General features: G+C 43.6%; 1 protein-coding gene across 1 annotated transcript in view; it reads left to right on the top strand.

Moving 5' to 3' along the window:
- LOC107042269 (procollagen-lysine,2-oxoglutarate 5-dioxygenase 1) overlaps nt 1-24,602 on the top strand; it is a 140,995-nt gene extending 116,393 nt beyond the window's left edge. Inside the window, exons 4-5 of the mRNA XM_015263268.2 lie at nt 23,827-24,280; nt 24,371-24,602. Of these exons, the coding sequence (XP_015118754.1) occupies nt 23,827-24,280; nt 24,371-24,602 (686 nt within the window). The remainder of the gene's footprint in view (nt 1-23,826; nt 24,281-24,370) is intronic.
- The last annotated feature ends 247 nt before the right edge of the window (nt 24,603-24,849 follow it).

Here is a 24,849-nt window from a genome sequence, read left to right as displayed (position 1 = left end):
GAGAGAGAGAGAGAGAGAGAGAGAGCTATTGTATTTCCCACTCCGGTGATGAATTTTGGGTTTAGAATTCCCACTATGACGTGGTGAATTTTTAGAGTTTTGGAGTTTTGGGATTGGATGTAGAGTATAATTTTTTTTGGCAAGATCTCTCAATTACGCGTTTTTGAGGGCCCGTAAACTCATCGCGAAGAAGGACCCGCATATCGAGTCATCCGGTTTCTTTATGGGGTCCACCCTGTTGTTAATCTTACGGAAAATCGATTAGGTCCAGCTGAAATGCTGGCGCTCCAAATTATAATGCATTTTACGGTGGTTAATTCGTTACGGTTTAGTTTTTCGGTGGAAGGTCACAGGGAACACGTGCAACCCTTTTATTCCGTGAATTGCCAGATTGCTTTAGAGTTTTTGGAAAAATTATGAGGATTAGTTAGGAGTATCGGTCTTTTAACCCCGTGAATCCCGGAGAACCGATCCGTGGGAGGCGTCAAAAGCCCTTAGTAATTATCCGAACGTCCATCAGTTCGGTTCAGTTTGTTTAAATTATTTATTAGCTGAGCTTTGTTGAATTAAAATGTTAGCAAATATTAATTTAGATTTTTGGATAGTTACGCCTTTGATCTCCCCGAATTAATTCGATGGCTCCCTCGAGGCTTACACCTCGGAGGAGAAAACCTCTCCACCAATCAGAGCGTAGCTCGGTTGGTCGGAAGTCTCGCGAGCCCGGTGTGTCGCAGCACTGACCTCCGAAATCAGTTCTGTGTTGACCGTCATCTATCAGTAGTCGCGTGTGAACTGCTGTGTGCCCACAGAACGCAATTGTGCCACTCGGATTATTGTGTCCTTTTGAGAAGCTGTGAGGACCAAAAGATGGTCCGTAAAGGGAAGAGGACCCTTAAACATCGAAATATGGTGAGTTTTCTGAAATTTTTCTCCTAATTTCGCGCCATTTCCGGATGGCGTCGTTTCCCCTTTATGGCGGTATCCCTCGCGTGGCCCTCAGCCACGTGCAGTGATTGATCACCCCTCTAGTAGTATTTAGTGGCCCTGATTGGGCATTTTTTGATATTTTGTTGGGCATTATCCCTTATCCCGCATTTGTATTCGCGTGTCCTTCCGATTTTTGGATCGGCGATCCCACCCAAATCGGGTCGCTACCGAGTTCTCGCGCCTTCTGGATTATCCCGGTCATCTTTGAGATGATTTTCGGGTTCAGTGAGTGTGTTTGGTCGGTAGTGGAATTCCTGCGTATTTTCCCAGTCGAAATCTGACGATTTTCGACTTGGGCTATTTCCTTCTCCCTCGCTCCTAGAGCGAGGAGTATCTCTATTTTATCCTACTTAAAAATTGCGTAGAGTTTTTCCCCCCGCGGCACCCCGGTGATGCGCCTACGAGTGGTGGCTCTTGCTTCCCGTAAGTGTTCTTTCGTTTAAATTTTCCTCCGGATGTGAATTAATCCGGAGTGGTTCCCAATGATCCCAAAATTACAATTTTGGTTTCATGGGCTTCGCGAGACCTTCCCGAGCTAGTTGGCTTTGGGTTTTTGAAAATTGACTCTATCGATTTTCCGCTACAGTGAGTTTAGTTTTAGTTAATTTTGATTTCCTTCTGCCATACGTTATACGTATACTGGCGAGTTCATTTCCTCGCTCTCTCACTCTCACGGGGATTCGCATACCTTTCCCCACATTTCTCGGCATTCTCAAGTATTTCGAGATTAATAGATTTTTTTTTAATGTTACCGTGTGAGGAATACCTGTTGTTGGTGACCTCACTTGTGGCCGAGTTAATGGATGAATTATTATTTTTTGTATTATATAGAAAAATTTAAATTATCATTTCCAATGTATTATTTGCCATTTAATCAGTCATTGTTATGAATATTTTTTTTATTGTTGGTGAGATCAATGCGAACAGAAAATCATCTAAATTAACAATTTTTACAAATTTCAATAGTGAAACACGTAAGGACGATGTCGATTGCTTCTTTTTTGAAGTTTTGACCACCCAATACCCGTCTCCACCTGAAATCCACCCCTCTCTCCACAACCTAGCACACTGAGCGAACCAAGGACCGTTACCTTTCCCCAGAAATCTAGTTTTCTCCCTTTTTGAGTACGTTTTTTTAAGGTTTTTGAATTGGTTAGAATTGATCTTTGTAGACTCCTCCGGTTTGGTGATTCCGGTTAAAGATCACCTGGTGCCCATAGATTTTTACATTTTTGAGTTTAATTAGATTCAGGGGAAGAAGGGCGAAGGTAATAGCCATTTTTAACCCCCATGAAAAATGTCACGTTACAGTAATACCATAAGAGCTTCAAAATTTTCAGGTATTTCCTGATAGGTTCGTTTGTATGCAGGGAACTACCAACAGTATTGAAGGAAATACCTGATTAATTTTGAAGTTCGAGAGTTATTCGGAAGAGAAGTTTTCCATCCAAAGGGGCTACTATGGTGAAAATGTCTCTAACGAATTTTAAATCGCCAATTTTCCTGTTGTTTATCATTATAAAATAGGCCTGCATGCAAATTTTCAGATTTTTATTTGCATTCCTGCCAGTTTTACCGCAAAAAAAACATCTTCTAATTTCACGTTTTTTAGCCCTCAGTGTTCTAAAAATCTGAAAAAATTCTGAAACATCAGAAACATCAACATTTACGTGGCATGTTTTCATTTTTTGCTTCCGAATGGAAGCATTGTATTCCTCCGAATTTAAGTTTCCAATTTTCTTCGTGAAGATGACTAATTTGAGTGTCAGGAGTCCGAATCTGATGTTTTCAGACCTTGTCCGTATGTTTGTATGTAGGTCCGTGTGTATGTATGTGACTGATTCAGTTTTTTCATGATAGCTTCAAAAATAATTATCTGAATCAATCGAATCGGGGCTAGAAATATTCGTTTTTATGTTATACTGACCGAGTTCGAAGATGGTGTCGATTGCGCTTTTAGTTTTTGAATTATTCTCAAAAATTTGGCCCATAGGTTGGGCCAATATTGGCGTTGGTTGCTAGGGAGGATTGCTAGGGTGAGTTGCTAGGGGAGGTTGCTAGGGGGGGGGTGCTAGGGGAGGTTGCTAGTGGAGGTTGCTAGGGGGATTGCTAAGGGAGGTTGCTAGGGAGGACCCTGTCCGTATGTATGTTTCAGACCCTGTCCGTATGTATGCATGTATGTATGTATGTGCGTGTGTATGTGCGTATGTGACTGATTTAGTTTTTCACGATAACTTCAAAAATACAGGGTGTCCCATAGTATGTGACAAAAGTAAATTGCGTTGTATACCGCAAGGTGAAAGCACAGTCTAAAGTCTAATATATGGTTGAAGTGGAGACTTCGCAAATTTCATCCATACTTCAGTCGCTCGCGAATTAGAACACTAAAATGGAAAACCTAACCATTGAACAAAAAACATTCCTTATCAAATCATAGTACCGAAGAGGAGATTCAACTACTACAGCAATAAGAGCATTTCATTCTAAGTATGGCACACACACTGGAGTGTCTGATTCGAGTCTCAGAGGGTAAATAGAGTGAATGAACTAGATAACCAAAATTTTTTTTTCTTTTTTTTTTTGACGATTTACGCATTTTTCGACCAATTCATGGGTATTTTCAGGTTACTTGAGAAATTTGATCAATGCGGTACACTAGACGATAGGAGGCATGAGAATCCTGGCCCTTCACCTACTGTAACCACAGATGAGGTTATGCGCACAACTGAAGAACATTTCAAAAAATATCCAAATGATACTCTTCGGAAGGCTTCCCAAACCTTGAAAGTCTCGAGAACTTCACTTCACCGTATCTTAAAAGTATTTTTAAACTTCCATCCCTACAAAATTTCTGTACATCAATTTTTAACTGAAGAAGCGATGGTTCGTCGTGTGGAATTTTGCCAAGAACTTCACAATCTTTTTGAATCCAAGGGGATGAAGGCACAGAATATCATCTTCTCTGACGAAGCACATTTCTACTTAGGTGGCTTGGTAAATAAACAAAATTTTCGCTTTTGGGGGACTGAGTCACCTCACGTCGTTGAAACCAAGTCCTCACACCCGAAAAAAGTTACTGCATGGGCGGTAGTTACCATAAAGGGTGTTTTCCTTGAATTTCTCGAGAGTCGGACAAATTAATGCTGACATTTACTGTGAGTTCTTGAAAAAGACCTTCTTCCCTTGGGCACGAAAAAATCAAGTAGTCAAGAATTTCTACTTCATGCAAGATGGTGCCACCCCACCCAGGACTACTGGAGTATTTGAAACACTTTTTTCCGTTTACGGCACTCGTTTGTTAGGTTTAGGTTATCCTAAGCATAGGGGCATGGAATGGCCGCCTTACAGTCCTGACTTAAATATCTGTGATTTTTGCCTGTGGGGTTTTCTCAAGAACAAGTGCTATGAAAAGCATCCGACGACTGTGGAAGAGTTGCAAGACGCAATTAGGGATGCTGTCCGAGCTATTGATGAAAACGTAATACAGCGCATCTATACCATCTTCGAGCGTAGGATAGAGTTCTGTAGTACAAGTGATGGCGGACACTTGGAAGGGATTGTATTATAATTTGCCGAATGTTCTGTGTACAATAAAAAAAACAACAATTATTTACACCTAACCATATTCACGTTATTCGCAATTTACTTTTGTCACATACTATGGAATCTGAGCTAGAAATGTTCGTTTTTATGTTATACCGACCGAGTTCGAAGATATTGTCGATTGCGCTTTTAGTTTTTGAATTATTCTAAACAATTTGGTCCAAGGTTGGCTTAAGGTTGGTCCAATGTTGGCACAATATTGGCGTAATTTTGGCGCAAGGTTGGTGCAATGTTGGCACAAGGTAGGCCTTTATGGGGGTCTTATGGAAGTTTTATGGGGGTTCATGGGGGGTCATATGAGGGTCTCATGGGACGTCTTATGGGGGTTTATGGGGGTCTTACAGGAGTCATGCGGGTTTGAGGGGCTAATGAGGGTCTTATGGGGGTATTATGGAGGTCTTATGGGAGTCTTATGTGGGTTTCATGCAGGTCTTATGGGGGTTTATGGGGGTCTTATGGGGGTCTTATGAGGCTCTTATGGGAGTCTTATGGGTGTTTTATGGGAGACTCACGGGGATTTCTGGGGGCCATATGGGGGTCTTATGGGGGTCATATGAGGAGCTTATGAGGGTCTTAAGCGAGTCTTGTGGGGGTTTATGAGGGTCATATGAGGGGGGGTTGCCAGGGGAGGTTGCTAGGGGTGGTTGCCAGGGGTGGTTGCTAGGGGCGTTTGCTAGAGGGTTGCTATGGGGGGTTGCTAAGGGAGGTTGCTATGGGGGTTGCTAAAGGAGGTGGCCAGGGGCGGTTGCTATGGGGGATTGCTAGGGGGGGTTGTTATGGGGGGTTGCTATGCGGGGTTGCTATGGAGGGTTGCTAGGGAGGTTGTTATGGGAGGTTGCTAGGAGGGGTTGCTAGGGGGGTTGCTGTGGGTAGCGTCCCTGATCTGTCAGCGATGCCTGAATATCAGTGTCTTATGAGAGTATTATGGGGGTCATAAGGGTGATAAGGATGATAAGGGTAATGAGGATCATATGGGGACGTATATCATCAGTTAATGGCAAAGTGCAATGAAAAGGTAATATCTATTCGGAAGCCTATTGCTAATTCATTAGAAAGCAGGCACCATAATTGACACAATTGAAAGCAATTTCCCACTTGTTTTATAATAATTTCTATTGAAAAAAGATTCAATTTTCAAAAATTTATTTCAACATGATTAGATGGAGATACAGATTTGAAAAAAATCATCACCTTTTATTTCATTTTTTTGTATAGAAAAACGCGAACAAAACTTCCATTTTTTGCCTGCGCCATAGTGAAAAAAAATAAAATTGACAAATTTTAGGGTTTTTTTTACTAGAAATTCACTCATGAATCATTCGTTGGGCCTCGTTAATAAACTTTTACACTTCTCATAGTTATTTTGCATATTGTGCTAGTATTTTGGAGGGAAAAGGAAAGCAGCTGTAAAATCAGTGAAGTAGCATTTCTCTCGAGCGTTTCGAAATACTATACTGACGTTCGAAGAACTCTCTACGCTGCTTCCCAAATTGAAGCAGTTCTCAACTCTACACCTCTACAAGCTCTCGCCGAGGACCCTGACGACGTGTTGTGTCTCACCCCGGTACATTTTTTGATTGGAGAGGCTCCAATCACTCTGCCAAAACCTTCACTTGGTGATCTCACGGTTGGACGGCTCTTTAGATGGCAATTGATTCTGCATAGGCTGCGGTACTTCTGGAAACAATGGTCGACGGGATAGCTGCAGCAGCTGCAGACCATCTTCAAGTAACATCACCCGTCCAACGTTATTCGCATCGTCCCCCTGGTACTTCTCTACATCGAAGTGGCCTCTTGCGCGTGTCACAGCTCTACACCCTGGGAAGGACGGTCTTTCCATAGTTGTGACAATCAGGACGGCGTCGACATTGACCAGGCCGATCTCCAAGGCGGGAACCTTTCATCGGAGAGAAGTACCAGGGAGCCGATGCGAATCCCGTTGGACGGGTGATGCCACTTGGAGATGGTCGGCACCTGCTGCAGGTATCCCGTCGACCATTGCTTCCAGAAGTACTGCAACCTTTCCTGAATCAGTTGCCATCTAGAGAGTTGTCCAATGTTGAGATCACCAAGTGAAGGTTCCGGTAGAGTGACTGGACCCTCTCCAATAAAAAAATGTCCTGGTGTGCGACACAACACGTCGTCAGGGTCCTCGGAGAGAGCTTGTAGAGGTCTGGAGTTGAGAACTGCTTCTAATTGGGTAAGCAGCGTAGAGAGTTCCCTGTACGTCAGTGTAGTATCTCGAACCGTCCGAGAGAGATGATAGTTGACTGATTTTACCGCTGCTTCCCATTTCCCTCCAAAATGCGGTGCCCCCGATGGATTGAAAGACCACTGAGTACCCTCCTTGAGGCACACCGCTGAGACATGCTTAAAGTTCTTTGACTCAGCCGAGAACAACCTCTTTTGCTCCTTATCAGCACCAACGAAATTCATACCACAATCGCTGAAGAGTTTTCCACAATGACCCGACGACTCACGAACCTACGATAGGTAGCGATGAACCCATCAGCTGAGTAATCAGTGACAGCTTCCAGGCGAAGTGCTGACGTGGCCATACAAACGATGATCACTAACCAACCCTTGTAGGTTTTATAGCCACGCCCCTTCCACGTCTTGATAGACGCTGGTCTAGCGTAATCTACACCAGTGTTAGAGAACGCACGTGCCGCAGAAAGACGTGCTGTTGGAAGCTGCTCCATCAGTAGTTGAGCACGAACCCCACGAGACGTGCACACTCAGCACACTTGAGAATGAAGGATCTTACTGGCACTCATCCTCCAATTATCCAGTGAGACCTCCGGAGATGCGCCAACGTGAGATGAGTTCCACCATGCAACGTTCGCTGATGAGAATCCCTAATGAGTAGCTCTGCCAACACGGACTCTTTAGGAATAACCGCTTGGGATGTTTACTCTCCGGGTGCAAGGTAGAGAATGTCAATCGCCCACCCACTCGGAGAACACCCTGATGGTCAATGAAGGTAGTGAGTTTGGTCAACGGATGAGATCTTCCAAGCTGTTGACCACGAGAAATAATATTACACTCAGTCAGTAGATGAAAGGCTTGCATTGCCTTACCCCAATACAAGCGAGCTGCCTCCATACCATCAGGACTGAGTGGATATACCAAAGATTCACCAGACTTCCTCCTCATTCTGGAAACAACACGTTAATAAATTGTCGTTATACGCAGCAAATTGTAGTGAGAGGAGTATCTGGTGATGAGATCCCAGAGAGTAGATCGCGTTGAGGAGGCGAAGATCAACCCAGGCTTCTTCTCAAGGTTCGTTACCGGATCCAGTTTCGCTCCCTCTTTTGGGCACTGAAAAGGATCCAGCTGTAGCCACTTTGGACCCGCCCACCATAATCTATGAGCTCTGAGTTGTGCCACTGTGATGCCCCGAGATGTATAATACGCAGGATTCTCCTTACCGCTGATGTACTTCCACTTCGCTCCTTCAACTAGTTCCTATATGCTGGCTATCCTATTATGCACATATTCCTTCCACTGGGAGGGATACGGGCTGATCCACGCCAGGGTAATACCTGAGTCGGTCCACAGGAGCACAGGAGCGGTGTCAAGGTTGAGTTGATCACGCACGTACCTTGTGAGTTTTGCCAGCATGACTGCGGCGTTGAGCTCAAGACGCGGAATGGTGAGCTGCTTGAGCGGATCTACCTTTGTTTTAGCAATTGCTAATGAGATGCTGACACCATCCGAGCTTGTCACCTTCAAATACACCACCGCAGCCATTGCTGAGACGCGTCCAAAAACCCATTTATCTCCACCAGAGAATCCTTCTCCATCCCAAGCCAACGAGGAATAGAGATGCTCCCAATCTGAGATAGCTCCTCACGGAATTTCCCCCAGTTACGAGCCATTTGCGATGACAGCTCATCATCCCAATCCATTTTCTCTAGTCAGAGACGCTGGAGAAGGGACTTCGCCCTGGCTATCACAGGGGACAGCAATCCGACAGGGTCAAACAACTGAGCTATCTCAGAGAGAATATTCCTTTTCGTCACCTTCGGGTTGGCTGGACGTTGGATAGAGAACTTGAGTTGGTTTGTGTTACAATCCCAATTCAGACCAAGAATCTTCGTGGTGGAATCCTCTAGCGGCTTATGATCCTGAGAGACATCTTCTGGATCCAGAGATCAGAGTAGAGACGAGCTATTTCTGTGCGATTTTGCTAGAGGAAAACTACCAGCTAAGCAAAGACCTATTATTTGCTGAGACACCTCCAAAAGACCAAGCTCATTTTCAGCTCCACCACAGATGTTATCCACATATCTACCACTGGTCAACGGAGAGACGGCTAGAAGGAACCGATGTCCCTCATCCGCAACCAGCTGATTGAGAACTCGACAGGCTAAGAATGGAGCATATTTAGTTCCATAGGTTGCGGTGGTGAGCTGGTACGTGCTTATTTAGTCTTGAGAATCTCACCACAAAATTTGTTGAAGAGGCCAGTCCTCATGATGTACCTTGATTTGACGGAACATCTTCACGATGTCCGTCATGAAAATATACCGATTTCGTCTTGCTTTGAGAAGAGGGTCAGAGATATCCTGAGTCACTTTGGCTCCAGTATGTTGACTGTCATTGAGTGACACCCCAAAGCTGGTCTTACTGGAGCACTCGAACATTACCCTCAGCTATGTAGTTTCCCTAATCTCCCGGAGAATACCATGATGAGGAAAGCAGTACATAGGAGTAGAAGAGTGAGTTCGTTTTAGAGAAGAACACCGAATGAAGTCAAGAGCTGACTGTCTCCCCTCAAAGACCCTCAACCCTCCTGAAGCCGAAGCTTCATGTGCCAAGGCCATCCCCTTAGCGCTAACCCGGTCTCAAGCCCCCGGCATTCCCCGAATTAGACACGACTGAAGCACATACCATGTGCCCCAGCTCTTCATGCTCCTTGAGAAAATGACTGTTCAGCTGAAGGGTTTTCTGATCTTTCTCCATGTTCTGAAACAGGCTGGTGAGACGCGCTTTAGCCCGACTATAAGAGTTGCCAAGCTCTGTCGGGGAACGTATAAGAGGTAGCCGAATCACATAACGCCCTGAGCTATCTCGCGAATGAGTGCGCTGAAGAAACTCCTCACATTCTGCCTTCTCCTTAGTCAAAACACTATCCTCGGCTTTTGGAACTTCCTCTTGCAGCCAAAACTTGGTGAGAAGGTCGTCAAGCTCCTCGTTACTGACTGACACGTGATTAGAGCTGGTCATCATGGGAATCGCCGCCGAGGTTGGTCCGAGCACCCAACCAAAGATAGTGGGAATCCACTGCCCCCTTGATGATTTGCGACTCCACGATTGATCCAAAGAAATCTGCGCGAATGAGAAGATCAACAAGTCTTGGCGTCAGATATTCTGGATCAGTGAGCTTCAGTCCCTTGAGATAATCCCATGGTTGCGTTTGAGAGACTGAGAACGATGGCGACAAGGTTGTGAGACGGTCAAGCATGTAGGCCTTAATGTCGATTTGTTTTTCTGAGTAATACGACTTCAGACAGAACTGAGAAGAACCCTTCGAGCAAGACTTTGCTCCACCGATACCAACGACAGGTAACAAGGTTGGAGATGTCAACAAGTCTAGCTTCACCAGAAGACTATCTGTAACGAATGATAACTCAGATTCAGGATCAAGCAGCATCCTAACTTCGCACGTTGATCCATTCTCCCCAATGGGAGAAGGCACGGCTGTTGCGAGAAGAACACCTGGTCTGAGCTGAGATGACACTTCATGAATTGTCATTGCTACACCAATTGCTTCGATTCACCAGCGAGAGAAGTGAGCAAATACTGGAGTTTCTCGACAGTAGAGAGCGCATTGTTACCGACCACCCTTGAGAGGAAGAAATCCTTGTAAGGAGTCCACTCTGAGAAATTCCCGGAGAAATTTCGCAGAGAAATCTTAGGCAGTTGCCTCTGAGACACTTGGACAACCGGAGCCGCTGCTGGCCTACGGTGAAACGACTCTGATAGGTGCTCGGAGTCATCCAGGGTCTTAATCAGCCCGATGAGTGTGATTCTAGCTGCTGAGTAGTATTGAAAACACGTTCGAAATCATGTTCGAGGATGGCAGCACTATCCTTGCCAAAGAGTAACTTCACGTCCTATTCCTCGAACTGTGCCCAATAGGTCTCCAAAATGTCTAACTTGGACTGAAGGTGTGTGACTGACAAACCTTGACCCCAGTAGTAAGTGACTCCGCCTTCAGAGACTCAATAAATTTAGCTCTGCTGGCTTGAATTATAATTTTCCCTGCGGACGACATGCTGAAAGGCAGGAAGAAGCAGAGAAAAATGCAAAACTGAAAAGCGCAATAGTTTAAGCAAGCGAAGAATCGCAAATAAATTGGAAAAAAGCAGGGCAGGCAGCAGTCAACAAGCTACAGCACTAACAAAATTGGAAAGAAGCAAGAGAGTCAGCAGTCAATAAGCTAAAGCACGCAGGAGCAGCAGCAAATCAGGAGAAAACTAATAAAGAAAAATAATAATATTAATGGACTTCCATGTGAGAAAGTCTAAAATGCAGCGAAGGTGAGCAAATAACCTCAGCAAGCAGTGATAACGTGAATTCGGATAACGTGAACTGCGCGTCAGGTGAATAGACCAATCAAATCATGCCAAGAGGCGTGGATTGGGTGAAACCATGCTTCTGAACATTATAGAGAGGCTATTACCCAGGCTGATACCCTGTCGCCTTATCTGGAAACCGACCCAGCTGTGTTTGAGGAAAAAGGGCCAACGTACTGGCGTTCCAACTGGGTGATTCTAGAGGCGCTATCGACTTAGACTAGGGATCAACGGCTAGGTGAGAGGACTAGCGCCCCCTCGATTGTCGTCGAGCTGATTGGTGGTGGTGGGGTAACGGATAACCTACCGCCGCTGAGATGTTCAGACTAGGGGGAGAAGGCCCTAGGAGATTTCGAGACAGTCGGTGACAGATGCTGGAGTCGAGCGGATGAATTTTCCGGTAACGCGGTACCGGTGTGAGTGGCAATAATCCGCATGGATTATGTGGGTACGTTGTGGGGACGCTTCCGCGTCCCAAATAGAATGACTGGATTACTTTGAGAACGTGGGATGTTTTAATTCCATGTTCTCAGGCATCCATCACTTCGGACGAAAGAAGTGGTGTTGGCATGGATCCGTGGGCCGGGAGTTAGGCCGACTCCTGGAGGCTTGATCGCACGTGCCTCCACGACGAGTAGTCTGGGTGTTGGCCCACGATGATAGTGCTTTTACCGAGCATTGAGGATGAGTTCGGGTGGGCACAGGTGGTTGAGAATGAGTCTCCGGATAACTGTGTCGCATGTGCCTCTCAATGTTCGGCGCTCCGAGGAGTGAGAAGGATTCGCAGGTAATCGTCAACATCTCCAGAGCTGAACCACTCTGGAGAAAAAGAAAACACGTGAGAGGAATGAAAACATCTTCGGCGAAAGACACATGGAGAAATGTCTCCTGAAAGATACGCTTTATCGAGATCTCTCGGTTGGAAAGACGAAGATCGATCGAGTGAATTACTCCTAATATGGTGGACGTCGCCCACTCTACCGTATTACGCTGATGCTGGGTCGGCATATTTAGTCGCGCCACGACAAGTCCTCAGGGTAGACGTGTTATCCTCTGAGACCGGTTTACGGTTCCATGATAGTTTGTCCTATCCACTTCATGTCGGGCCATTTCATCCCAGCCATTTCATCCTAAGGCATTTCATCCCGGCCGTTTTATCCCTGGACATTTCATTCCGGCCGATTCATCCCGGGACATTTTACCCCCACCAGTTCATCCTACACATGTACAAACCACAAAGCTACCAGAATCGGATACGGCTGAATGAAAATGAAGGACAACAAACGGATTATCCCCATCACTCAACGCCCAACACAAATACAATATATTAATACTCATACACATCATTTACCGATACACAAGCCTTATCATACAATTTACTCCGATGCCTCAGTGCACATTCCAACTCCGAGCCCAAACGAGACCATTTAAGAATCAAATGTAATAAAATAAATTTAACATGGTGTTGAAATTTGGTACAACCCAAAGAGGACAAAAAATACTGAGCGTTGATGCATACATATTTTATAAACACAGTGATGGTTCAGAAAAAGTGACATACTTCCTAAACCATCAGGAAGTGTCAGGAAGTGGGTGTTGTCTTTGGTGAAGTTTTTTTTTCCCCAATTTTCTTTCCCAAAATAACTATGAAAAACCCTAGAATGAAATGTCCTAGAATGAAATGGACAAGGGATGAAATGGCCTAGGACGAAACGGGCCTGATATGAAATGGCCTGGGATGAAATGGGAGGATGAAAAGTACCGGGATGAAATGTCCCGGGATGAAAAAGTTCGGGGATGAACCGTTCTGCCACCCGGTTGGTTCCATGGGAAAACATCACTGCGACAAAATATCCGATGGAAAAATCACGTCAGGGGAAATAATTATTACACCAAAATTCACAACCAAAATAAACAAAAATGTAATAAAAATTCGTAATTTACAATCAAATAATTACACACATTGAACTCCATGAAAATAAATTGAAAATTCACCACCAAAATAAACAAAAATGCAATAACAATTCCCAATGTCCAATCAAATCATTACACAAGTTAAGCACCATATAAATAAATTTAAATAAATAAACACAAATTGAACAAGCTAGTGCATGAGTAACGAAATAGGCACAATGAATTCAGATGAATAAATACAAAGTGAACTCCGAGGTACGATGGACAACAGAGAGATTCACTAATAATAGTATATTACGCACGAGTTTCGTATACTATTTTATGTCATAGGGCCCAGATTCCGCGATTCTACCGAGCGAAGCGAGGTTAGAATCGCGTGATTCTGGGCACCTATGGCATAAATCTCATGAAACACCTCGGTACGAAAGATTATGGGCTAAACCTTACACTGTAATCGTTCACATGTCAATAACCCACTAATCGAGGGAAACTAATATGAGCCATAGCTGAAGGGAATCAAATCCACGGTGGAAGGGGCATAAGACAGTCGAGGAGATTTATTGACAATATCTAAAGAGAATTCAACCCACGGTGGAAGGGAAATAAGACAGTCGAGGAGATTTGTTGACAATATCTAAAGAAACTTCAACCCACGGTGGAAGGGGAATAATAAGTGTATTGGTAGGATTGCAGGCCGAAAAATTCCATGAGGATTTTATTTCATGAAGTTTTTTTTTTTTGAAGATATTATGACGGAGGATTTATTTCCAAAAAATATTCGTACGGCGGGGATTTTTTATCCGGATATTTTGCCGGGGAATTTGTCGGGCGGATATTTTGTCGCAGTGATGTTTTCACGTGTGACCTCTAGGGACATTTATGAAATTTATGCAATTTGTAGCATTTTACGCGTATTTTACGCATTCCTTACGACGAGTCATCCCACCTTCTAGGGACATTTATGAAATTTATGCAATTTGTAGCATTTTCAACGTGCATCCACGTGCACAATTTCTACACAAAAAACACTTTTTCCGAATATCCGGCTGAAAGGACCAAATGTTTCGGCGAGAAATAACAAAAAGAAATCGTTCGAGAGCCAGGATTCGGGAAAGGGTTGAGAAGTTCACAATAAAAATCAATGTTCACTGTCCGCGTGTGTAGAGTCACAATAAAGTCTTTATATTTCATAATATATACACAAAAGTCGAAAAATATATGTTAAATTGAACACTGTCAATTAATAATTGAGTCGAGACATGGTAGAGATTTTTCACGTATGAGATGTTCACAATAATTGAAGATTATAATCGCGGAGATAAAACACGCGGTGTTCACTTGCCGTCATGCGATTCGAGAAGAAGAAGATTTGGCAAGTGTCGCGACACGTGCCCCTTATGCAAATTAGATTAGGCGCGGTCGTCAATCAGATTCGCGCCCAGGAGTGGCTGTCACTAGAGACTAAGGGCTGACCCAGCGTGAGATAAGGCTGTTGCCTCAACACCCACAAATTGAATTTTTTTACATTGCCCGCTTTATTCTATCATTTTACGGAGAATGAATCGTTAACTTTCAGATTAATTATCGATTCATGTATATTAATTGATATATTTTTAGTGTATACTAAGAGGCTACGCGCCCTGCTCGCTCCGCTCGTCAAACCCCCATTTCAATTACATATGACCCCCATATAGCCCCATATGACCTTCATGACCCGTAATCTGAGCCTCCCGACTCTTATTTTGACCTTCATTGTAACCTTTATGACCCCGATGAGCCATAGTTTCGGACCCTTAATTTTGGAGTTTTAATTTCGACTATCTAATTGTCTTTATCAGAAGAGGATTTGGATTTTTATAATATACCTTCATTTCTGACCCTTATTGTGACCCCCATGACACTTATTTGGACCCTTATTCTGACCCATATGACCCTTAATCTGACCTTTCTGACCGATATTCTGACCATCATTATAACCCTCGTGACTCTCATTCTGATCCCCATTATAACCCTCGTGAGTCCCGAATGAAGGTCACGCTTCATTTTGACACTTACTTTTTGACCCTAAATATTGCAGTATTAATTTCGAGTACCAAATTTTTATCACCACAAGTCGATTTGGATTTTTTTAAATCTTTATTTTACATCGCTTCGAACCGGTTAGAGTATACTGCGATGATGATCAAGACTTTAAATGGTTAGATCGCACCATTCTACGCGGCCGGGATTTGAACTCGGAACCTTTCGCATGTGAGGCAATGAACTTACCCACTGCGCCAAGATTTGGATTTCTGTATTACTATACAGACTCCAAATCCCTTCGTCAAGTCGGGTGAAGCTATTGAAACTGCAAAAAAAATTTCTCCATCGAATTTAACTAAAAACCTACAATAAGTGACTATTTTGGTAATTTTATTATTTTTCGGAAAGAAAACTGGAAACTAATCTTACTTTATTCTCCGGCAAAGCAGCCCCCTTCACTTTCCCTCTCGACCTCTCTATTATTAAAATCCCATAAGATTTTTAACAAAAGTATTATAATTTATTAGCGAAGCCCAACGAAAGATTTATAAGTGGATTTCTAATAAAACAAACCACAAAATTTGTTCATTTTATTTTTTGTTCCAGTATAACGCAGACAAAAAAGGAAAGTTTGTTCGCGTTATTCAATAGAAAAACATGAGAAGGGTGATGATTTTTTTTCAAAGTTGTATCTTCATCTAATCATGTTAGAGTTAATTTCTGAAAAGTGGATGATTTTTAAAAAATAAACATTATTGTAAAAAAATGAATTAAAAAAATGTCACATAAATCTTAGTGCGACCTTGGAGTGGTAATCTCGGAGAATCTGAAGTCGGAGCCTCATTTGTCAAATGTGGTGAAGAAGGCTAACTCCTTACTCTATCCAGTCAGGGAAGCTTTTCATCCGGTATCGCCGGAACTGCTGAGGTCAGTATATGTGTCGTTTGTACGTCCGGTCTTGGAATACGCTTGCCAGGTTTGGTCACCGTTTCTTGTTCGGGACATTGCCCTGCTGGAGGGGGTTCAGAGGAGAGCATCCAAGATTTCTGGCAGGATCGCGAGGCTGGCTTACGAGGAGAGGAGGCAATTTCTCCGGTCGCCGACGCTCCAGGAGAGGCATAGGGAGTTAGCCATAGTGGAACTTTCAAGGCTCTGAACTCCCGATATAACTACACTGGGGTTCAGGGGTTATTTGTTAGAAATGAGAACTCGAGATATCGCGGACAGGTGAAGATATCGTAGGGGATATCGGAGGCACGATCTCTGGATGAATTTATGATGAAACTGAGTCAAGGGATTTATCCTGTTTCTTGGTCTAGCGCTCTCTCTCTTTGTTGTTTCCTTGTTGCTTTCATTATTGTTCGTAGCAACTTATTTCCACGTTACTCAACTTGTATGAGATTTGTACCAGCTATGCTGTCTTTCTCGAGTTAATAATAATAATAATAATAATAATAATAATAATAATAATAATAATAATAATAATAATAATAATAATAATAATAAAGGAAGGATTAATGATTAGACACAGAAAACCAATGTACATTATCAATATTTGAAAAATAGGGGGCGCTACGAACGCTTGATCCAGCAAGTTGACCGTTCTTCCACGCTTAGTTTTTTTTAGTATTTTTGTGCATTATCACACACCCTCTTCTGCTGACTCTTGTGTCCCTCGTCTCTAGGCCAGGCTAGCTGGATTACAAGGTATTAAAGTGCATTTTCTGAGCGAGCATTGCATCGTAATACCACATTTTCTTTTTGGACAAACTGTGGAGGTCAAGTTTCTCTATACCGCTGGTGCGGTGAGGGGGGTACCTCCTTCGCCGTGCCAACTCAACGATCCCGATAACTAGCGCCATCTGTGGGGGATGTCTGGTGGCTCGTTCTCCCAGGACCCTCCCGATTTCAAGACGCCTGTCGATTCAGCAGATCCCGCTACCCTGGTCGACTCTAAAACTCCAAGATCTACAACCACTGGCTTCACTACCCCAAAATCAGCAGGCAGACGGACGAAGGCAGCCTCCCACAAATACCACAGCGAAGGTTATTCTCTCCACAGCCATTTCAGAAAGAGGAAAAAGAAGCAATTCCAAGACTCGAACTCTCAGAGTGATTCAAGCCCTGACGGTGATCTCCCGCCCCCTAAGTGCAACAGATCTGATATTCCAATCCCCCCTCCTCCAATTCNCTCCACTATCGCTGCCGATCTCTGGGACTCACTGGATCCAGTCTGCTGGGAGCAGAGGAGTTCTGAGCTTTTTCAGGACTTGAAGCGTAAGGAAAGGGATTCAGATATTGAGAGGTGCCTGAATTCATCAACTCTCCAGATTAAGCTCCCTCACTCCACCACTGACCCTCTGCCAGCCTACATCTGGAGCAACGGTCCGCTGGCCATGAAGAGGATTTTAGCTGGTCTTAGACTTGCATCCAACATGTACTGGAGCCTGTGCCTCAATGGTAGGATCTACAAGTTCAACCCTACTGGCCTTTGCCCACGCTGCTGCCTCGAGGAAACAGCTACAGTGGAGCATTTCCTCCTCCGTTGCTCCCTCCACGAACATCCCAGAGAAGTCCTGCTGCAGACGCTTGGTAGTCTGGGCCAGAGCTACCCCCATGTGTCCTCTCTGCTTGACTCCAATCTTTTTTCTGTTCACAGTGCCATTTTTAAGTACGCGGTATNTAATAATAATAATAATAATAAAGGAAGGATTAATGATTAGACACAGAAAACCAATGTACATTATCAATATTTGAAAAATAGGGGGCGCTACGAACGCTTGATCCAGCAAGTTGACCGTTCTTCCACGCTTAGTTTTTTTTAGTATTTTTGTGCATTATCACACACCCTCTTCTGCTGACTCTTGTGTCCCTCGTCTCTAGGCCAGGCTAGCTGGATTACAAGGTATTAAAGTGCATTTTCTGAGCGAGCATTGCATCGTAATACCACATTTTCTTTTTGGACAAACTGTGGAGGTCAAGTTTCTCTATACCGCTGGTGCGGTGAGGGGGGTACCTCCTTCGCCGTGCCAACTCAACGATCCCGATAACTAGCGCCATCTGTGGGGGATGTCTGGTGGCTCGTTCTCCCAGGACCCTCCCGATTTCAAGACGCCTGTCGATTCAGCAGATCCCGCTACCCTGGTCGACTCTAAAACTCCAAGATCTACAACCACTGGCTTCACTACCCCAAAATCAGCAGGCAGACGGACGAAGGCAGCCTCCCACAAATACCACAGCGAAGGTTATTCTCTCCACAGCCATTTCAGAAAGAGGAAAAAGAAGCAATTCCAAGACTCGAACTCTCAGAGTGATTCAAGCCCTGACGGTGATCTCCCGCCCCCTAAGTGCAACAGATCTGATATTCCAATCCCCCCTCCTCCAATTCCGTTTCTCCTTTTGACTCCTGCCTTACCCTCCACCCTATCACCCTGCCCCTCAGCACTGTCCCTGCATGGCCCGGACCCTCCATCTCCCCTGAAAGCCGACTCTCCTTCATCTTCATCACCCTCTTCTGGAGCCTCTGAACCAGCTGACCCCGACTCACCACCCAAAATGGACGGCATCAAGGAACTCTTCCAAGGTCTTAACTCCAAAATAGACAATATGCAGGCAAGTAACAACGCACATTATGAATGTACCTTGTCCAAAATCTCTGAGATCAGTACCAAAGTGGATAAAGTAGATACGAAAGTGGACAATCTCAGAAGTGTCGTCAATGCCCACAAAGTTGAATCGGATGCTAACATCGCATCTCTGAGAAGCATGGTCTTAGCGTTCGGGGAGCGTCTAGATGCTGGAGAGGTGGCTCTCCCCCCGGCAACCGTCGCCGTTCTAAGCAGCCTAAAGAATGACGTTGAGGAGCTCAAGGCCAAGCCCTCCCTGTCACCCCCTGCCAGTGACGCTATCACCTCTACCTAGGTGTTCTTATGTCTAANGAACAGCTTGAACCGCTGGAGGTCCCAATTGTACCCTCCACTGAGCTCACTGGTCCTATCTTTCCACCTGTCTCTCCAACCTTAGCGGTCTGAGTCTGCTCTTCTGTCCCCCTCTTCCTGTTACACCGTGGCCAAGCGACGCACCATATTTGTCTTATTCTCCATATCTTCCATATTTTTAAATTTTGTACTCTTTGTATTTGTGCAATCGACTGAGCTGCATGCTCATCTATGTATTCTAGGGAACTGCTATGGACTATTCTTTGTCTATTTTTATTTTTTACGCTGCACCTAATCTTTTGCTTTATATCGAGCCGCTTTTTGTACATAACCATTTTATGCTTACCTATCTTGGATCTATTGTGTGATAATTGCTTTCGCAGCCTGTATTTTTCTTCGGTCAACCTGCGCTTAACTCTTTATTTATTCATCTGTTTCTTATATTCATGCTGCCTGTATGCAACCCCACCTTTGCAATAAGGGTAATGTAAAACTCTTCAGCAAATAAATAAATCAATCAATCAAATATTTGAAAAATATATTTGTATAGATAAGGATTCAAAAAAAAAAAAAACTATCATTATATTTTACTGAAAAGAATTATTGTTATTTCAAATAATTGATTTTTCAGTTTTATAACTACAATATTTTATTATTATTACTATCATTATTATTGTTATTATTACAGGTACATATATATATATATATACTACTGTATGACCGACTGTAATGGTTAGGTGGGTGAGGTGTTGCTCCGGCGGACATCCAAGCTAAGCAGCGTTGAGCTGGGTTAGTACTTGGATGGGTGACCGCTTAGGAACACCTCGCTCGCACAAAAATTGCGGGCGGTAGGTACGGTGTAGCAGCCTAGTGTCTCCATCTAGTCAGTGTGACAGATGGATATATTAGGGCACTGCACAATCGACCGGCTGTGCGACTGGGGTTTTACATGGTTTCCCGTGCAGTCCTAGCTCGAATGGGGCACAGCTAAGCGTAAGACGGCTATGATACCGCAGATAACAATGAGAAGAAAAAGAAAGTAGGGGAGGCAGGCTAGAGGAGGGGTTTCAAATCGAGAATTACTTCGATGAAACCAATGAAATAGAAAAATTGAAAAAAAAAAAATTATATACTACTGTATATCGCCACCGTCTTTCTGACGGCAAATATTATTAAAAACTATCATTATATTTTACTGAAAATAATAATAATAATCAACTCTGATGCATCTTTTGTCGGCTTGTCCGACTTATGCAATCACGAGTTATATCCACCGTTGTAATGCGGCTTTGAGAGTGCTGTATTATCATTTGCGGCACTCTTATGGGATAGATAGGACGCCGGTGCTGCCTTACGCTCCAGGAGATATTGAGTCCGTTGTTGTGAACGAGAGGTGTAAGATTTACTGGAACTTCTCGTTCGCGACTGTCAGGCCAATCGTTGCGACGAAACCTGACATCGTCCTCTTCGATTTTGATGACAAAATCATCTATGTCATTAATTTCTCAGCTCCGGCTGAGAGCAACATCACAGTGAAAGAAGAGGAGAAGCGGCTCAAATACCAGCCACTCCTGTTTGAGCTATGTCAAATAAATCGGGGATTTAAAGTAAAGTTGGTTGTCCTGATAATTGGCTCTCTTGTGGGAATGAAAGAGTCATTCATATTTGTGCTGAACACCATCCCTGCATGTAGGCGTCAAGCCTTCATTTTGGCTGGCCAAATGCAGAAGGCGGTCATTCTTGGATCCCTCCGTCTACTTAGATAGCACGATTCTGGACTGCAGTAGAGCTCACCCTCTGGTTAGAGGGAGCACTACTGTAGGGCGATTAGGAAAAGTTTGTATCGCTTAGCTTGCTGGGCGGTCTTCGAGGTGAAGTCGGAATCCTGGAGGATCGTTCAGCGATTTCATTTACGAGTGTAAAAATAATAATAATAAATGGCGTAGGACCTTCCGGCTTGATACCCTCCCACATAATGCAGTGCAACAGAAAGCGGCATCAGTGAGATGCAGAACAGGAGAGGACTCAATGTATCGCCCTGAAAGACTCCTCTCCTGAATTGCAGCAACCCTGAAGTCAGCTTCTCCTCACCAGATGTTATGGTGAAGCGCGTTCTCCAGAGTGGCACAAGATCTTTAACGCATCTCACTATGTTATCTTCTATCGCAAGACACTCCAATAGCAGAAAAATGAGCTCATGGCTCGTGCTATCAAAGGCCATGCGATAGTCGACCCAGGTTATTGACAGATTGCGATGGTACTGAATCCTTCTCTACTCCTTTGGTGTCCTCAAGCGGAGTAGAGATGAATTGCAACAGCTGGACAGAGATACCCGCAAGCTGATGAACATCCACAGGAGCTTGCATCCACGCTCTTCAAATCCGCGGTTATATTTTCCGCGAGAGAGTGGGGGGCGAAGGCTTCTTAGTTTAGAAGCTCTTCATAAGCGTCTAGTCCTTGGTTCAGCTTGCGACGCTATGAATGGCTTGGATCCGCATTTGGAGTTTGTGCATGATCATGAACTCCGAGGGGTTCAAGCCTTTCTATATAAGGCAACAGACACTGGGACAGTTTCCCTCGGTTAGGAGTTTCGTCGTGGCCGAGAAGGTCAGTTAGCTAGCTGGTAATTCTCTAGCCAGCATGACCAAATCTCGGGGTAGGGCGACCATCAAGGAGGCGGAGCAGTTCACCTTGCTCCGCCAGCACGTCGATAGGCCCATGCATGGCGTATTCTTTTGCCACGTGGAGGAGCAGAGTCTGTCCGTTCAGCTGACTTTCTCTTTCTTGAAGTCGGCTGGCTTGATGTCCGAAATGGAAGGTTTCATTTGTGCGTGCCAGGATGGTGTAATAAATACTAGTCTAGTCTATCGAAGTTGCGTTATGGGGCTGCATATTCCAGACACGCGATGTCGGTCTTGCAAACAATCCCCGGAAACTTTGATGCATATTTTGTCGGCTTGTCCGACATATGCTATCACGAATTATATTCATCGTCATAATGCGGCTTTGAAAGTGCTGTATTATCATTTGCGACACTTCTATGGGATAGACAGAACACCACTGCTGCCATATGCTCCAGGGGATATTGAGTCCGTTGTCGTGAATGAGAGCTGTAAGATTTACTGGAACTTCTCGTTTGCGACCGTCAGGCCAATCGTTGCAACGAAGCCTGATGTCGTCCTCTTCCATGTTGCTGACAAGATCATCTATGTAATTGAGTTCTCAGCTCCAGCTGAGAGCAATATCACGGTGAAAGAAGAGGAGAAATAGCTCAAGTACCAACCACTCCTTTATGAGCTACGCCAACTTGACCGAGGGTTCAAAGTGAAGTTGATTGTTTTCATCATAGGCTCTTTAGGGGGCATGAAGCAGTCTTTCATATCAGCGCTCGATGTCATCCCGGCCTGTAGGCGTAATGCCTATATATTGGCCGGTCAGATGCAGAAAGCTGTCATCCTTGGGTCCCTCCGTCTTACTAGGCAGCACGATTCTGGACTGCAGTAGAGTTCACCCTCTGGTTTGAGGGAGCACTGCTGCAGAGCGATTAGGATATGTTTCTATCACTTAGTTTGCTGAGTGTTTTTCGAGGTTAAGTCGGAGCCCTCGAGGATCACCCAGCAATCTCTTGACAGAGTTAAAAAATAATAATAATAATAATAATAATAGTAATAATAATATCTATCCCTGGTCTATCGGAGTCGCGTTGTGGGGATGCAAGTTGCGGATGCTCCATGTCGGGCCTGTAGACATTCCCCGGAAACTCTAGCGCATCTTTTATCGGCTTGTCCGACGCATGCAATTACGAGTTATATTCACCGTCATTATTGACACATACTACACACTCAAACAGCTTCTTCTGCTAATAAACTGGACTCTGTTGACACCGTGAGAGTTCTTGGACAGTGGGAACGAAATCATGTTTCTTTTCCCATCACTTTATGTATTTCAATTGAAAATACGAGGTATTTATCCTCAATACTTCGCAGATTGGTAATTAGAAGTACTAAAATAATTTCGGAGAAGGGAATAAAACAAAATTATTAACGTTCACACCGAACTCTTCTGAAAACGCAAGTTTACCGTACCCTGCGGTCTGTCAGAGGGATATCCATCTAAATACAGTTTACCATTTGTTTGAGCGAATGAATCAATACTTTTTGTAGCTGAATGTTTAAATGATGGCTAAAATGAGGAGAGGTCAAACAATGAAAGATTAAGCAATGGAAGGGTCAAACGGGGAAGGTTTCAACAGAAGAAGCAAAACGTATGAGTATACCTAATTTCATTTTGTTTTCTTCGCACATAAATGTTTGTTATCATTATTTTTTCATATCAATCTCGCCTGTTAATCCTCAATTATCGAACTAACGAAGATATGGCATTTGTGCTAATTATTATTTTTCATCTCCTCTTAGAGAATAAATTAGAAACATTGGCCATTTCATGGATTTATCGGAGCGAAAAAACATCAAAAACTTTTTGCACCGATTGAAACCGATGAAATAGGAAGCTACTGGAACTTTGAATTTTTTTTACATTTATCAATAGTTACCGTGAAAGTTTTGATAAAGGTAAAGGTTAATATCTCCACCAATAATTGGATAATAGAATTGTGCTGACTTGTTTGATTGACTCATGATTCATTGACTCTGGTTGTGCTCATTTTCCTCTTTTTGGACTATACTTTTGCATAAAGAAGACAGAGGAAGTTACAAAATGTGAAGGAAATTTTTCATATTTCACAATAAATTTCTGTTCAATTCATTTTTTTACAGCTAAAGTGGAATTGAGGTTCAAAAGAAATGAAGCATATCTCCAGAACATAGCTTATAATACCGTCCCCATGATAATCCATGGGAATGGCCAAAGTAAAGTAATTCTGAACGCTCTTGGAAATTATCTCGCTAGAGCGTGGAGTCCGGAGGAGGGATGTCTGAACTGCCGTGACGCCATCACAGAACTTCCTAATGACCATCAGCAAACATATCCGCCTATACTCATCGCAATATTCATCGATAGACCTACGCCTTTCCTTGAGGAATTGTTCGAAAAAATCTACCAACAAGTTTACCCAAAGTCTAAACTGCATCTCTTCATTCATAATAGTGAACCTTACCACGATTCTGTTGTTCAGAAATTTATTGACAATGGTGGAAGTGAATACAAAAGTATAAAGATTATCAATTTTAATGATCATATTGGTTTCTCTGCTGGTAAAACTCTTGCCATGTGAGTTGTTCATTAGAAATCTTATTTGTACATTGAATGCAAAAGTGTGGTATTTTGAAAAATATTATAAACTTTTCTCTGGTATTGCAGGCAATATTGTTTGTCGAAGGACTGTTCTGGTTACTTCTCGGTGGATTCTGTGGCCCATTTAGATAACACATATACACTCAAACTTCTAGTGGAACAGCAAAGGGGTATCGTTGGACCTCTTCTAGTCCGAGAAGAACAGACTTGGAGTAATTTCTGGGGAGCTGTCGCTGATAATGGATACTATGCTCGAAGTACTGATTACATGGATATTATTCAGAATAAAAGACGGTAAGTTGAATCGTTTTCCACTTTTGCTTCCGAATGGAAGCTTTGTAATCGTTCGATTTTCACATTCTCTAATTTTCTTTGGAAATGATGTAGAATGGTCTAAAACGTAAAAATACGAAGATTGGCGACCATGTCTGTATGTGAATATATCCACCGTCACCTTCCCGGTGGTCATTTTTTAGAAAATTGAGTAATTAAGTGGCTAAAATAATTTTGAAAAAATTGAAATTATGTCAGATTATAGGTCTTAA

The sequence above is a fragment of the Diachasma alloeum genome, unplaced genomic scaffold, assembly GCF_001412515.2.
Source record: "Diachasma alloeum isolate Michigan unplaced genomic scaffold, Dall2.0 Dall_scaffold_00432, whole genome shotgun sequence".
Lineage (NCBI taxonomy): Eukaryota > Metazoa > Arthropoda > Insecta > Hymenoptera > Braconidae > Diachasma > Diachasma alloeum.
The sequence above is the reverse complement of the archived record's forward strand: the minus strand, read 5'-3'. Positions and strand labels throughout refer to the sequence as shown.